Source organism: Podarcis bocagei (assembly GCF_964188305.1).
Source record: "Podarcis bocagei genome assembly, chromosome: 14".
Classification (NCBI taxonomy): domain Eukaryota; kingdom Metazoa; phylum Chordata; class Lepidosauria; order Squamata; family Lacertidae; genus Podarcis; species Podarcis bocagei.
In genome coordinates, this window is record NC_138139.1 from 48869281 (window position 1) to 48885072 (window position 15792).

The following is a 15792-nucleotide window of genomic DNA, read 5'->3' on the forward strand; positions in this document are numbered from 1 at the left end:
CCCAGCCACACTGGGCAGCTTCCAACAGAGTATTAAAATACAGTGGTCTGTTAAACATTAAAAGCTTTCCTAAAGAGGGCTGCCTTCAGATGTCTACTAAAAGTTTGGTGGTAGTTCTTCTCTTTGACATCTAGTGGGAGGGCGTTCCACAGGGTGGGTGCCACTATCAAGAAGGCCCTCTGCCTGGTTCCCTGTAACTTGGCTTCTTGCAGGGAGGGAACCACCAGAAGTCCTTCGGCACTGGACCTCAGTGTCCGGGCAGAACAATGGGGGTGGAGACGCTCCTTCAGGTATACTGGACCGAGGCCAGCTGCCAATCAGCTTCTTCCTCCTGGGTCTCAGGCCATACATTTAAAGTAAGGCCACTTTAAACAGTCATGAATTCCTCCCAAAGAATGATGGGAGCTATAGTTAATAATAATAATAATAATAATAATAATAATAATAATAATAATAATAATAATAATTTTATTATTTATACCCCGCCCATCTGGCTTGGTTTTCCCCAGCCATTCTGGGCGTCTTACAGCACATAAATTGTAAAACATTAGACATTAAAAATTAAGGGTTCTGAGGTTGGTCAGGAGCCTGCCCCCCAGATCTGTGGTTCCACAATCAATCCCTCTTCACAGGGAACTCCAGGAGTTGTAGCTCTGGGAGAGGAAGGAGGGATCTCCTAGCAACTTTCAGCACCCTTAACAAACCACAGCTCCCAGAATTCTCTGGGGCAAGCCATGACTGTTTAAAATGGAAGCCTAGCGTTCTCAATGAATGGTGTGAATGTGGCCTCCTTGTAGAACTTAGCAGGCAGGAGGAGGAGGACAAAACTAGAATTAGTTGATCTTCCTGTGATTGGCTCTAGCTTGGCCTATCATTTCTCTGGCGCCACCTACTGTTGCCCTCCTGCCTTCCACCCTACCAATTGTAATGGGTACTCTGTACCGCTGGCTCTGTCTTTTGCCCTCTGCCCTCCTCTCCCTGCTTTAGTTTTCTCCCAGCTCTCCCATCTTCCACAGCCATCTCACAGCTCCTCCTACCTCCATACTCCAGCGGACAGCCGCCCCTTTCTCTGAACTTTCAGAGTGCCCAATCCTTTCTCCTTCCCCACCCCTGGGGGGCAGAGTCTCCTTTGCTCACCCCAGCGCCAGTTTGTGATGGAGTTTGGCAGCTTCCCCCTCCAGGACTGGCTTGCCAATCATCTTAATTGAATCTGTTTGGCGTCTCTCTCCCCCTCCAGCAGCCAATTTCCGGTTTGCTGCATAACCTCGCCCGAAATTGCTTTCTCAAAGCAAAATTAAAGTCGGTGCCGCTAGTCAGTTTTATCTCTGTGGATTGAAGCAACTGCGTGTTGCAGTAATACGGGTGCTGAATGGCAGAGGAATTCTGCAGGGAAGGTTGGAAGTGGTTTAATTGCTCAGACGCTAGCAAAGGGTGGACTTGCAGTGCCTTGACACTGAAACCATGTGAAATCATAGAACCTTTTATTTCTAAGTCAAGCTCCTCCCAGGAGAGATGGACGGATGAAGCTTGTGGTTCTGGTTTCTCAATTTCCTGATATCAAGTTCAGTTCTCTCCACCTCAGTTTGCAGTTGGTGTTTTAATAAGAATCATAGAATCATAGAACCATAGAGTTGGAAGAGACCACAAGGGCCATCGAGTCCAACCCCCTGCCAAGCAGGAAACACCATCAGAGCACTCCTGACATATGGTTGTCAAGCCTCTGCTTAAAGACCTCCAAAGAAGGAGACTCCAAAACACTCCTTGGCAAAAAATTCCACTGTCAAACAGCTCTTACTGTCAGGAAGTTCTTCCTAATGTTTAGGTGGAATCTTCTTTCTTGTAGTTTGGATCCATTGCTCCGTGTCCGCTTCTCTGGAGCAGCAGAAAACAACCTTTCTCCCTCCTCTATGTGACATCCTTTTATATATTTGAAGAAGCCCTTGTGAAAATGAATCAGGATTTTAATGCTGAGTTTTCCTAAGATACACATTTTGGCCTAATGTACACATGTTTGCAGAGCAATTTCCCCATACACGATGCATGATGGAACATTATTTTCACAACATGAAGAAAATACGTAACGACAACATCACAAAAGTAGCCATAAGCAATAAATGAAACATTTAAAAATACACAACTAGACCGAACAATTTCCACACAAATCATAACAAGATCTAAAATAAAGATTCAAAAAGAGACCTCAACAACCCCTCTTAGCAACACAAAAAAACAAAAGAAACCCTGAACGACACCCCAGCTGGAGCCCGTTCATCAGCCTCGGTTTTTGTAGCTGGAGTCAGTCAGGGTCCTGCCCTCCCAAGCCAGGTGGAAAAAGTTCTGCAAGGCAGGGAGCAGGTCTTCCAGGACTCACAGTTATGATGCTCCATCATTCAGTTTCCTTCCCTGATTTAAAAACCAAGAGGTCACTTATTATTATTATTGTAATCGAAATAAAATTGCAAAGCGTATTTTATAAGAGTAGAGCTGTTACTCTGCAGAAACTGGGACCATTTCAAAACCCTTTGCCCATTTTCACATTTAGGTTTTCCCCAATAATAATTTACTTGCAGCGCAGTAATGGAGGGGTGATGGACAATCTTTTCTGGTGGGAAGCAGCAGATCTTAATCTATGCCCTCCTAGTGACCCAAAATTGACAGGTGGGTGGGGCCACCCACCCTTCAATCAACTGGTGTCGGGTATTGCTGCGCTTTGAAGCCCTGATTGTTGGAACGTCAAAGTGCAGCATAGAGCTGCTTGAAAGCTCTTTTCCTAACAGCGCTACCCTGATCCTTAAACCTTTGAATCAGAGTAGGGCAGGGCTGTTTCCAAAAGGGCTTTCAAACAGCCCCTCACTGCTCCTTGGATACCTATTTTCAGAGTTTCAAAGAACAGCATTGGGAGGAGGAACTGGAAATGTCTCCCCACTCCTTGAGCAAACTGCACTCCCACTGCCCATCAACTGATCGGCTGGTGGGCCTGCGCCTTATTCCAGCCAACAAACTATTGGGAGCTAACTTTAATCTACCAATTGTTCCTTTGAGATCCCACACCTGACATCAGATGTGCAGCAAGTGCTGCAAGCAAATGGGATTTTCGGAAACTTGCAATGTACAGATAACGATCCACATTCGATTCTGTGATGGGTCAGAACTGGTCTGGACTGATCCAGACCCCAAATGGGTTCCCAAATCAGAATGTGTGTGTACAACCCTACAATTTAGGGCAGAAGGCCATCTCGGTGGTGGCACCCACCCTGTGGTTTAGACCACAGTGCCACCCACGTCCCTTTTTGGGCTTCCTAGAGGTACCCGGTTGGCCACTGTGAGAACTGAATGCTGGTCGAGATCCACATTCACACTGCACATTTAAAGCACTGTTGTTGCACTTTAAACAGTTGTGGCTTCCCCCAGAGAATCCCCCAATTTGTTACAGGTGCTGAGAGTTGTTAGAAGTCCTTCCTATTCCTCTTAAAGGTAAAGGTAAAGGTACCCCTGACCATTAGGTCCTGTCGTGACCGACCCTGGGGCTGTGCACTCATCTCACTCTATAGGCCGAGGGAGCTGGCATTTGTCCGCAGACAGCTTCTGGGTCATGTGGCCAGCATGACTAAGCCACTTCTAGCGAACCAGAGCAGCGCATGGAAACACCGTTTACCTTCCTGCCAGAGTGGTACCTATCTATCTACTTGCACTTTGATGTGCTTTCGAACTGCTAGATTGGCAGAAGCTGGGACTGAGCAACGGGAGCTCACCCCGTTGCGGGGATTCGAACCGTCGACCTTCCAATCAGCAAGTCCTAGGCTCTGTGGTTTAACCCACAGTGCCACCTGCGTCCCCTTCCTATTCCTCTTACAAAGCTACTATTCCCAGAGTTGTTTAACTATCAATCACTATTTTCGGGGATTGGTTTTAGAATGGATACTCCATAAGGTAGGGGTCTCTGGCTGCATCCACACCACACATTTAAAGCATTATGATGCCACTTGTTTCCCTCAAAGGATTCTGAGAGCTGTAGTTTGTTATGGGTGCAGAGAGGTGTCAGGAGTACTCCTGCACCCCCCTTCTTCATAGCTGCCCCAGTGACTGGCAGTGGCGTAGCGTGGGGGGTGCAGGGGGGCTGGACGCACCGGACGCAACATCTGGGGTTAGGGTTAGGGGGTGCAAATCCACGGGTTAGGGGGCGCAAATTACTTGTCTTGCCCTGGGTGCTGACAACCCACGCTACGCCACTGGTGACTGATGAACGCCTAGCGGGGGCAGCAGGTCTTTCTGACGCTGCCCGCCTGTCCCAGGTCCTGGTTCCTGCCTTCCTTGCACAGCTCCACGTCCCGGGCCCAAGTTTCCCTGATTTAAGGGAAACACCACCTGCTGCTATTCCTTTAATCAGTCCCAGTGCTTTTGCCATGCAGGAAACAGAAGCCACGTACAGCCCACCCCGGCTGGGGACAGCTCACATTAACAAGCGTCTCTCTCTCTCTTTTCCTTACAAGTTCTAACACAGCTCGCTTCTCGCGGTGTTAATTAAGTCCTCGGCTTGCCTTTTCCACGACTAAAAGGAGATTGAAAACACAAGTACACTGTTAGTTCACCGTTTAATTAAAGCCTCTTTCCCCTTGTTCAAATATTTAACCGTAGCGGCGGCAAGGACAATTATGCATTTTTAACGGGTACCTCCAGAGCACATTTCGCGAGGAGCGTAGAAGGAAGAAAGTCACTTGCAAGCCTCTCTGTGCCTTTCCTTTGAGGCTGTGCATCGCCTAGAGGCTTTGTGAGAACCAAATTACCCACTGAGGTGCAGGAGAGCACTGAGCTGTGTTTTTTGGGGGGGCGGGGATGGTAGACTTTGGGCTCCCAAATTTCAGTGACGCCCTGTGCAACTCTAAAATTCAACAGCCCTGCCTCTCGTGGTTCATTCTACAGCATTGCTGTGGTGCCCCCTGCACTGCAGAACCGGTGGTGCTGTGGTCTGAACCACTGAGCCTCTTGGGCTTGCTGATCAGAAGGTTGGCGGTTTGAATCCCCGTGACGGGGTGAGCGCCCGCTGCTCTGTCCCAGCTCCTGCCAACCTAGCAGTTCGAAAGCATACCAGTGCAAGTAGATAAATAGGTACTGCTGTGGCAGGAAGGTAAATGGCTTTTCCATGCACTCTGGTTTCTGTCACTGTGTTCCATTGCACCAGAAGCGGTTTAGTCCTGCTGGCCACATGACCCGGAAAGCTGTCTGTGGACAAACGCTTGCTCCCTTGGCCTGAAAGCAATGAATTAAATGAATTAAACCAATTGGGATTAGGAGTTATTAAGCATTCCATGTTGAGATGGAGGCTTAGTGCTATTTTCCTGGATAGAAATGCAGGTGATAAACTCAAACTGTGTTTTAAGAAACTCATCAGATTTTTAAAACGCCGTGTGGAAGCGTTTATGTACTGCCCTCTCATAAAATATCAGGGCAGTGTACTGCAACATAGAGACATTAAAAACCCATTTAAAAAGAGGACAGAACAATCCTTAAGATGACTGGCCTCTCAGGAAGATTTGATGTGTAAGAGAGCATGTCCTTGAACTCTAATAACTCTTGCTTGTCTGGATGAAGGATGGAAAAGGGTGTGTGTTTGTGGATATATATATACAACTAGTCTACTGAAGTAAGGAAAAAATTGCAATTGTTGCTCCACCCACTTTTATCTCTGGCTGCACCCACTCCTGGCATGTGGCCCTCGGAAGCTTGCCCCAAAGAGTGTGTGGCCCTTGGGATGAAAATGGTTCTCCAACCCCTGGATTTTAGGATGTTGCTGTTGCTGGGTTTAAACCTTCCCTTTGGGATTTGCAATGTGAATTGAACAGAAAGGTCAATAGAGGCTGCGCGGGTGGCGCTGTGGGTTAAACCACAGAGCCTAGATCTTGCCGATCAGAAGGTCAGTGGTTCGAATCCCCGCAACGGGGTGAGCTCCCGTTGCTCGGTCCCTGCTCCTGCCAACCTAGCAGTTTGAAAGCACAGCAAAGTGCAAGTAGATAAATAGGTACTGCTCTGGCGGGAAGGTAAACGGCGTTTCCATGCGCTGCTCTGGTTCACCAGAAGCGGCTTAGTCATGCTGGCCACATGACCCGGAAGCTGTACACTGGCTCCCTCAGCCAATAAAGCGAGATGAGCGCCACAACCCCAGAGTCAGCCATGACTGGACCTAATGGTCAAGGGTCCCTTTACCTTTTTAACCCGCTGCTAAGAGTTATGGAATATGGACTGGTTGAATGCAGAGGAATGGAAGGAGGAGCCAGCTGGGGGACCCCCAAGGGAAGAAGTGCTCAGAGCCAGGGGAGTGGTGGTGGGACGATGATGAATGGTAAGAGAGAGAAGGCAGGAAGACGGGAGGAGGAAGTGTCAGAAGCTGAAGAAGTAACATGGCTTAGTGAGCGGGGAGAGTCTGTGGCAGAGAGAAGTTCAGAATCAGAGGCAGAAGCTGAAGCTGAAGCAGGAGAGGAGAAAGGATTAGAAGCAGAGATGAGTCAGGTTGGTGAAGAGTCATAGCTGTCTCCCCCTCCTGCTGCAACAAGCTCCCCTCCTCGCTTGTCTCCCAGAACCAGAAGAGGCATGAAAAGGGCGGAGGAGAGGGTGGTTGCATGCAGGCACAGTCTCAGACTGCTTGGGGAAACTGATTTTCATGGAGGAAGACCACTGGGAATGAGCTGCTCTGCTCATTAGGCATGACACTCAACCAAGTCTTTGGCGGTTGTGTTTTTGCTAATAAAGAGTTAACTCCATTTTTGAACTGCGTGGTTACTGACCGGCAGACCCCTGTGACATATGCCTTGCTCTTCTGTAGCTTCCAGCTTCTCATGTGTCTGTTTCTGCTGTCAATACCAAGCAAGCTCAACTCATGAAGAAACCACAGGACAGGCCGTTGGTTACATATGGGATCCTCATTATTGCAATGATAATCCAACGGAAAAAGCCTTGGCTGCAGGCTTCTGCAGATCTTGGCAGACTCTCCATGGCATCTTCAGCTGTAGACGATCGCCGAAGTTTGACATTAATCCATGTGTACCTATTTGCAAAGTCAACGCCAACTCTGGATAATCTGTTAGGGCACTTGCTATCTTGGTAGAGAGATGAGCAGGGCACCCAATTAAATTGCAGAGCATGAGGATTTGCAGAAAAGTTTGTCCTTTGCTAGGCTGGATCTCTTTCACAAAAAGGAGGGTGGAAATTAAGGTAAATGTAAGCTGCGGTATTTGAAAGCTCTGCCGATACTGACTTTTGGAAATCTGGCTTCATCATATTGCAACAAGACTTTTCAAGCCACAGGCTTGGCTGCAGAGATGTTACAGAATATTAATGAACTCTATCTCGGAAGAATACCTTGGATAACCAGAACTTATTCTCCCCCCCACCCCCATTTTTCTGTTCTCTTTTGATTACTTATCCCCACCTAAACCAGGGAGGTGTCTTACAAATGTCGATCAGAATAATGCGAGGAAATTAGATCCTGCCATGTGTTGCAATAAATCTATGGATTTTTTAAAGTTTTTTTTAAAAAAATCTCAAAATTTTATTTTACAGGTTTAGTATTGTTTTTTATTCTGAATTACATATGGAGAGCACCAAAATCTTTTAAGTGCTGAGGACCTCCAAAGATCTTAACCCAGTCCTCTTTATTTTTTCTTCCATCATGGACCCCGTGGAAGGCTGCTGTGTGAATGAGGGAGTGTGTGATAATGTGAAGGGGAGATGAATAACAAAAAAAAGTTGTGTGTGTGTGTGTGTGTGTGTGTGTGTGTGTGTGTGTGTGTGTGTGTGTAAAAACCCAGTTGTGAATGTGTATGAGACTCTACTTGCAGATTCAATTCCCAATTGCAATTTATGTATTTTTCTTGACTTTTCTTCCTCTCATCTCTCCCCCCCCCCCTTTACAGGTTATAACCCTGGAAGGATGGGTTGACATCATGTATTATGTCATGGATGCGCACTCTTTTTACAATTTTATATATTTTATACTACTTATAATAGTAAGTATGGGGATGGGCTCGGGCGCATGGGCAGAGGGCGCTGTCATATCTTGTGAGCATTGGGCTGTACCCAGAGTAGACCCTTTGAAAGTAATAGCTGAACAGTCGTACCTTGGATCCCAAACACCTTGCAAGTTGAACGTTTTGGCTCCCGAACGCCGCAAACCCAGAAGTGAGTGTTCCGATTTGCGAACGGTCTTTGGAACCCGAACGTCCGGCGGGGCTTCTGCAGCTTCCGATTGGCTGCAGGAACTTCCTGAAGCCAATCAGAAGTTGTGTTTGATTTCCGAACTTTTCAGAAGTCGAACGGACTTCCGGAATGGATTCTGTTCGACTTCAGAGGTACGACTGTATTTCAACGCATTGCTTTCAATGAGTTTGCTCTGAGTAAAGCTTAGTTGAACACAGTGGCATAGCGTGGGTTGTCAGTACCCGGGGCAAGGCAAGTAATTTGCACCCCCTAACCCGTGGATTTGCGCCCCTAACCCGTGGATTTGCGCCCCCTAACCTGTGGATTTGCGCCCCCTAACCCTAACCCCCAGATGTTGCACCCGGTGCGGCCGGGCCCCCCTGCACCCCCCACGCTACGCCACTGGTTGGACACAACCCATAGATCTGGGTGCTACGGCATATATTCCACCCATGTATTATTTCTGCTAGGTGTTAGGGACAGGCAGGACAATGACAAGTGTGCACCGGGGGAAGAGGGGCTAGCGTCTGGCTTGGGAGAAAGGGGGCAGTGATTTTGGGGGACCTATACCAGCCTGGGGGCAAGAATTGGAGGCAGGGGAAGCTTCAGAGCATAGGATGGGTCAGAAGAAGAGGAGGAAGAGGCAGATTGGACAATTGAAGGGCTAGGCACTTACCCACCTACACCACTGTCTCCCAGAACCAGGAGGGGACTGAAAAGGGCAGAGCAGAGGCAGCTTCCATGCAGGCACAGTCTCTGGCTGCAGTGTGTAGCCCATCAGGGGGGTACATAAACTGGTGGAGGGGACTGTTAGCCCACGGTTGCTGCAACTGTTCCATAGAGTACATACCTAGGAATAGCTGCCTAGATGCTAGACTGCTGTGCATAAATAACCAGAACTGCTGAAGTGACTGTAAGTGTCCTCTTTGCCACTAGATAGTTAACTCTCTGCCATGTGCAGTCCTTGGGCTGGGAAGCATCCTTGACACAAGGGGACCTACCTATCCCCTCTGTCAGGTAGAATTGAACCACTAGCCTTCGAGGCACTAGCTCTCCGCTTGAGCCATAGGCCCAAGGGTGACTAACCTGATGTCTTTCGAATGATGTTGGAGTCCACCTCCCACCAGTACCTGGCTGACATGGTCAGTGGGCATCAGTGAAGGGGTCTGAGACCCTCCAGATGTTGCTGGATTAAGAGTGTTTCCCCCAGATTATCTCGGTGACCAACTTGGAATGGGATGGGCAGGGCATTCCTTAAGGTACCCTGGACCTAAGTAATTCAGGACATGAGTGGTGTTGTGGTCTAAACCACTGAGCCTCTTGGGCTTGCCGATCAGAAGGTCAGCAGTTTGAATCCCCATGGTGGAGTGAGCTCCTTTTGCTCTTTCCCAGCTCCTGCCAACCTAGAAGTTCAAAAGCATGTTACTGCAAGTAGATCAGGCATGTCCAAAGTCTGTTTCAACCTCAAAAAAAGCTCAACAACTTCAATCCAAAAAAGGTCAACAACATTGGATGGCCCTCACAACCCTTCACTTCATCAAATCTGGCCCTCTTTGAAAAAAGTTTGGACACCCCTGGAGTAGATAAATAGGTACCGCTGTGGTGGGAAGGTAAACGGCATTTCCATGCACTTTGGTTTCCATCACGGTGTTCTATTGCGCCAGAAGTGGTTTAGCCATGCTGGCCACATGACCCGGAAAGCTGTCTGTGGACAAATGCTGGCTCCCTTGGCCTGAAAGCGAGATGAGTGCCACAACCCCAGAGTCCCCTTTGACTGTACTTAACCGTCCAGGGGTCCTTTACCTTTCTTTAACTTAATTCAGGGCTTTGGACCCTAGTACAGCTTGGCCTGGATGATGATGATGATGATGATGATAATAATTTATTATTTTTACCCCGCCCATCTGGCTGGATTTCCCCAACCATTCTGGGTGGCTTCCAACAGAATATTAAAAATAATACAGCATCAGACATTAAAAACGTCCCTAAACAGGGCCTCCTTCCATTGTCTTTTAAAAGTAAAATAGTTGTTTATTGCCTTGACATCTGACGGGATGGTGTTCCACAGGGCAGGCACCACTGCCGAGAAGGCCCTCTGCCTGGTTCCCTGTAACCTCACTTCTTGCAGCGAGGGAACCACCAGAAGGGCCTCAGTGCTGGACCTCAGTGTCTGGATGATGTGGGTGGAGAATGATATTGCAACTGCTCTGCTTCTCTGTCCCCTTCCAGGTTGGTTCTTTCTTCATGATTAACTTGTGCCTGGTTGTGATAGCAACACAGTTTTCCGAAACAAAACAGCGGGAGAATCAGCTGATGCAAGAGCAGCGAGCCCGCTACCTCTCAAACGACAGCACAATCGCCAGCTTCTCCGAGCCGGGGAGCTGCTACGAGGAACTCCTCAAATACATCTGCCACATTTTCAGGAAAGTCAAGAGGAGGACGTTGCGCCTCTACAACAACTGGCAGAGCAAGCGGCGGAAAAAGGTCAACCCCAACGGCGGCGGAGACGACGGCCAAGGCCGCCGGAGCAAGAAGCGCATCACCTCCATTCACCACCTGATCCACCACCACCATCACCACCACTACCACATCAGCAATGGGAGCCCTCACGGACCACGCTCCAACCCCGAGATCTGCGACCTTGAGCTCAAGGTCATGAAGCCCGGAAGTCAACTCATGCTTCCGCCGCCATCCCCCAACCTCCGGAACTCTGCGGCTCCAGATTCAGAGTCCGTCCATAGCATCTACCATGCAGACTGCCACGTGGAAGGGCCCCCGATGAAATGCAAGTCTTCCAGCGTCACGGCGGGGGTCAAGCTCTCCAATCACGGCAAAATGAACTACCCAACCATCTTGCCTTCTCCCGTTGGCAGGGCTGGTGCCGCCCCGGCGTCGGTGGGGCAGAAAAACGGCGGGAGCAGTGGCGGCACCACTCCCGTGGCTGTGGTCAACAGCCCGGTGCATATGAACGTGGACTCTTTTGGAAAGCTCCATCATTTGGTCGGAGAACATGGTAAGGGGGGGGGGAGAGTTTGGTATCTCGGCTTAGGTTCAGCAGGCAAAGAGAGAAGGCCAGTCGTGGAATCAAAGGGTGCTGAGAATACAAGAATGTAAGAGAAGCCCTGCTAGATAATGATGATGATGATAAATAAATAAATTTTTATTTATTATTTATACCCTGCCCTTCTGGCTGGGTTTCCCCAGCCACTCTGGAAGGCTCCCAACAGAATATTAAAAAAACACAACGTACATTAAAAATTTCCCTAAACAGGGTTGCCTTCAGATGTCTTCTATAAGATAGTTCTTTATATCCTTGACATCTGACAGGAGAGTGTTCCACAGGGCGGGCGCCACCACCAAGAAAGCCCTCTGCCTGGTTCCCTGTACGCTCACGTCTTGCAGTGAGGCAGCCCCCAGAAGGCCCTCGGAGCTGGACCTCAGTGTCCGGGCTGAATGATGGGAATAGAGAGGCTCCTTCTGCTTCTGACAATGGTTAGCTGGATGGCCCAATAGGAGCCCACAACCAAGGCACAAAATCTGTTGGTGTCTGATAGACCTTTCCACCACCATTAATGTTGTCTTGAAATCTCCCTTCAAAGCCATTTCACCCAGTGGCCACCACCACATTCCACGAGAGCAAATTTCTCAAATTAACCATGTATTGTGTTGAAGTGCATTTCATGGAGCGCATGGTCTGTCCGTGGCGATTTGCCACAACAGCTACGTTCTATCGTCAGAGCTTCCTGAGAACAATATCAGTCAATCATCAAGGCAACTCAGATAGCCCTTTATGCTCTTAATTTAGCTTCAATGGAAGCAACCAGTTATACCAGTGATCGCCAAACTTGGCCCTCCAGCTGTTTGGGGACTACAATGCCCATCATCCCTGACCACTGGTCCTGTTAGCTAGGGATGATGGGAGTTGTAGTCCTAAAACAGCTGGAGGACCAAGTTTGGCCATCACTGAGTTAAACCCTTTCACCAATACATACAGGCAATCCCATGTCAGCGTGAATTAAACCAATTTTATGTAACAAGGCCAAATGGGGACACGTTCTTCCCATGGGCGAGAGGTTTAAGAACACCCAGCTGCTCATGAAATTGCACCCCTCAGCTAGGGTTGCCGTAAGTTCAGAATTTCCTGGACATAGCTGGAATATGGCAGTCGGAAGCCTTGTCTGGGCAGAAATCACTTGAATGTTTGGGGAAATACAGACACGTGGCAACCCATGTGTTGAAAGTTTGCCGAAATTCCTTAAAAATAGCTCAAAAACTTTGCAAAAAAACTCAACAACTTTTGTGTCCAGATTTCCACCTTTTGAAATATGTCAACCCTACCCTAAGCAAATCCTCAAACTGCGCTTAAGAACCAGGTAAGATAAAGGTAAAGGGACCCCTGACAATTAGGTCCAGTCGTGGCCGACTCTGGGGTTGCGGCGCTCATCTCGCTTTATTGGCCGAGGGAGCCAGCGTGCAGCTTCCGGGTCATGTGGCCAGCATGACGAAGCCGCCTCTGGCGAACCAGAGCAGCGCACGGAAATACCATTTACCTTCCCGCCAGAGCAGTACCTGTTTATCTACTTGGCAGATAGATTGGTAGGAGCAGGGATCAAGCAACGGGAGCTCACCCCATCACGGGGGTTTGAACCGCCAACCTTCTGATCGGCAAGTCCTAGGCTCAGTGGTTTAACCCACAGCGCCACCCGCATCCCTATTAAGAACCAGGTAGGAAGGCCCAAACTGTCCCCATTCATCTCAGCCACCTCCTTCCATTGCAGGTCTTTGTCGGACGTCCAGCAGGTTGTCTGGCTTCAATGTGCAGTGCCCCCTGCCCAGCCCACAGGCCAACATGCTGAACTGTGAGCTGCAGAACTGCCCCTACTGCGCCAGCATCCTGCAGGACCCCGAGTTCGAGTTCAGCGAGTCAGACAGCTACGAGTCGGGCGACGACAACACCGGCGTCTACGAGTTCACGCAGGATGTGAAGCACGGGGACCAGAGGGACCAGATCCAGCAGCAGAGGAATAAGAAGAGGAAGAAGAAGAAAGAGCCAAAGGAGAGGAATAGGATAGCCAGGTTCTGGAAGGCGTTTGGCAACAAGCTGAAGAGGATAGTGGAGAGCAAGTATTTCAACCGGGGGATTATGATCGCCATCCTCATCAATACACTGAGCATGGGGATAGAGTACCACGAGCAGGTAGGTGGCACCCGTCTCCCGTTAAGATGGCTTTTGTAGGAATGGGGGAGGATTCGGATTTGACTTGCATTCATTTTTTTTTAAATGATATTTATTAGTGTTTCACAAACAATAAAACCAAATTCCAACATTTAAACTACAAAAACAAAACAAATAAAAGATACACAGTAGAAAACAGTTAATAAAAGAAAGAAGAAGAAATAGAGAATAAAGAATAAGAACAAAGAAAAAAGCCAAAAATCAAAACTAAGAATAGAAATAGATTAATATTTTCAAATCTTATATTTTCTTCACTAGTTTCTTGACCTCCTCACACCTCCCATTTTGTATTCCAGTTCAAATATTAAATTCAGCAAATCCTTACCCTCTAACATTCATCCTTACTCCATATATTAACCTATTATTATAAACCTATTATTATAAACATCCATTTCCAATTATCAATCCCTATTTACATTTTCTTAAGCATCTCTTTACCAGTAGCACTTATTTTCAATCAAACGTCATTTCAACATTCCTTAATTTTACAGTGCTTCTGCAGGTAATCTTTAAACTTCTTCCAATCTTCCTCCACCGACTCTTCTCCCTGGTCACGGATTCTGCCGGTCATCTCTGCCAATTCCATGTAGTCCATGACCTTCATCTGCCATTCTTCCAGTGTGGGTAGCTCCTGTGTCTTCCAATATTTCACGATAAGTAATCTTGCTGCTGCTGTTGCATACATAAAGAAAATTCTATCCTTCTTTGCTGTTTGGGGGGGTCGCTTCTGGCGCCCGCCGTGTCTCACGGATTTGACTTGCATTCAAAGGTGAATCCACTTGGTTCGCAGCCTGCAAAACAATAGGAGGACCAGAACGCAGGCAGCCTTGGAAATTCACATGTCTCCGAATTTTGCAGCCCAGTTTTTTTAGCTAAGCGCTGTGTTCAAAAAAAAGGGCAGGGCTGGATTTAGGTTTGATGGGGCCCTAAGCTACTGAAGGTAATGGGGCCCTTTATCAACAGCTGTCCTTTGTCAACAACAAATTGTTGTTTTTTGTGTTGAATATATGCTACGTGGTAATTGATGGACCTAATAGGTATCTAAAGCCATTTGTGCATGTTGCCATGCAACCAGTCCATGCAGAATGTAGGCACCCTATATATATAGAAATGAGCAAACCAGTGATGTTTTAAGGAGCAGGCTAGCAGGCGGGGCCCATGACTTATATCATAGGAGCCTACACAACACAAAACACTGTTGCTGTGTGTAGGTTCTATTTTATTTGTTTTTTTATCTTATGCTTTAGAAATGTACTCCAGGTTTTTTCTTTAATTTTTTTTGGGCCCCCAAGAGAGTGGGGCCCTAAGCTATAGCTTGTTTACCTTATATGTAAATCCAGCACTGCACCAGGGTAAAGTGTGCATAGAAATGCATATATCAGTGAAAATGCCATGAAAAAAGCTCATTTTATAAGGGAAATTGCTTTAACAACAACAACAACAACCAATTTTATTTATACCCCGCCCTCCCCAGCCAAGACCGGGCTCAAGGCAGCTAACACCAAATATAAAAACAATTGATTGAAATACAGCTTAAAAAACAAGATTAAAATACAACACTAAAACATTAAAATCCAACCTCATTTCAGTGGAAACTCAATCAAAAACTTTTTGGGGGATGAAAACATCAAGTCTTCACCAAGGCTAAGTATCCAGACTGGTCCTACATGGGCCAGAAAAAAAGCCAGGGAAGTCCCCAAATGGGAGTTTTCAAAAATGTACATGTTAGGAGAGAGAATTGTAGCTGAGAATTGTAGCTCTGTGCGGGGAAATGGAGTAGCCTAAGAGCTCTCAGCACCCTTAACAAACTACAGCTCCCAGGATTCTTTGGCGAGGGGAAGCCACGACTCTTTGAAGTGGCGCGATACTGTTTCATATGCATAGTGCAGATGGGACTTCAAATTGCCCCATCATCCTTAATCTACCTTTCTGTGCTTCCACCTACAGAAGCCTTGATTCTGCCTGACTTACTCAGTTTCCTTGACATTTGCCTCCTTTGTCAGGCTGCTGTTTAAATGTCAAGCGCTCGTTTCCTGATTCTTCTCTAAAGACTTTTGTATGAGGCAAACTTTCTTCCTAGCGGACATCAGAATGTGGGAATACACCAGCAGTGGTCCAAGAAGCAGCATCTAACTTGAGTGTGATCTGCAAGGCAACTTCTAGGATTTAAATGGTTTCTTAATTTTCAAAGAGGGAGACTCTAAGCATAAATATTTTCAAAACAATTGGTTTCCCACCCCCACAGAAGACCAATGCATCAGATTTTCCCATAAATCTATATGTGTAATGGGTGATTTACGATTATTTGAAAATTTGAATATTTTCTAAAAGGATACCGTATTTCAACAAAATTGTCTGTATCAGAT

General features: G+C 47.4%; 1 protein-coding gene across 3 annotated transcripts in view; it reads left to right on the forward strand.

Annotated features, from left to right (window-relative positions):
* The window catches only part of CACNA1H (calcium voltage-gated channel subunit alpha1 H), a 398455-nt gene that overhangs the window by 255334 nt on the left and 127329 nt on the right, over positions 1–15792 (forward strand). For all 3 annotated transcript variants that reach the window (XM_081169320.1, XM_081169322.1, XM_081169321.1), the window contains exons 8-10: positions 7908–8000; positions 10420–11203; positions 12969–13387. In XM_081169320.1, the coding sequence (XP_081025446.1) occupies positions 7908–8000; positions 10420–11203; positions 12969–13387 (1296 nt within the window). The remainder of the gene's footprint in view (positions 1–7907; positions 8001–10419; positions 11204–12968; positions 13388–15792) is intronic.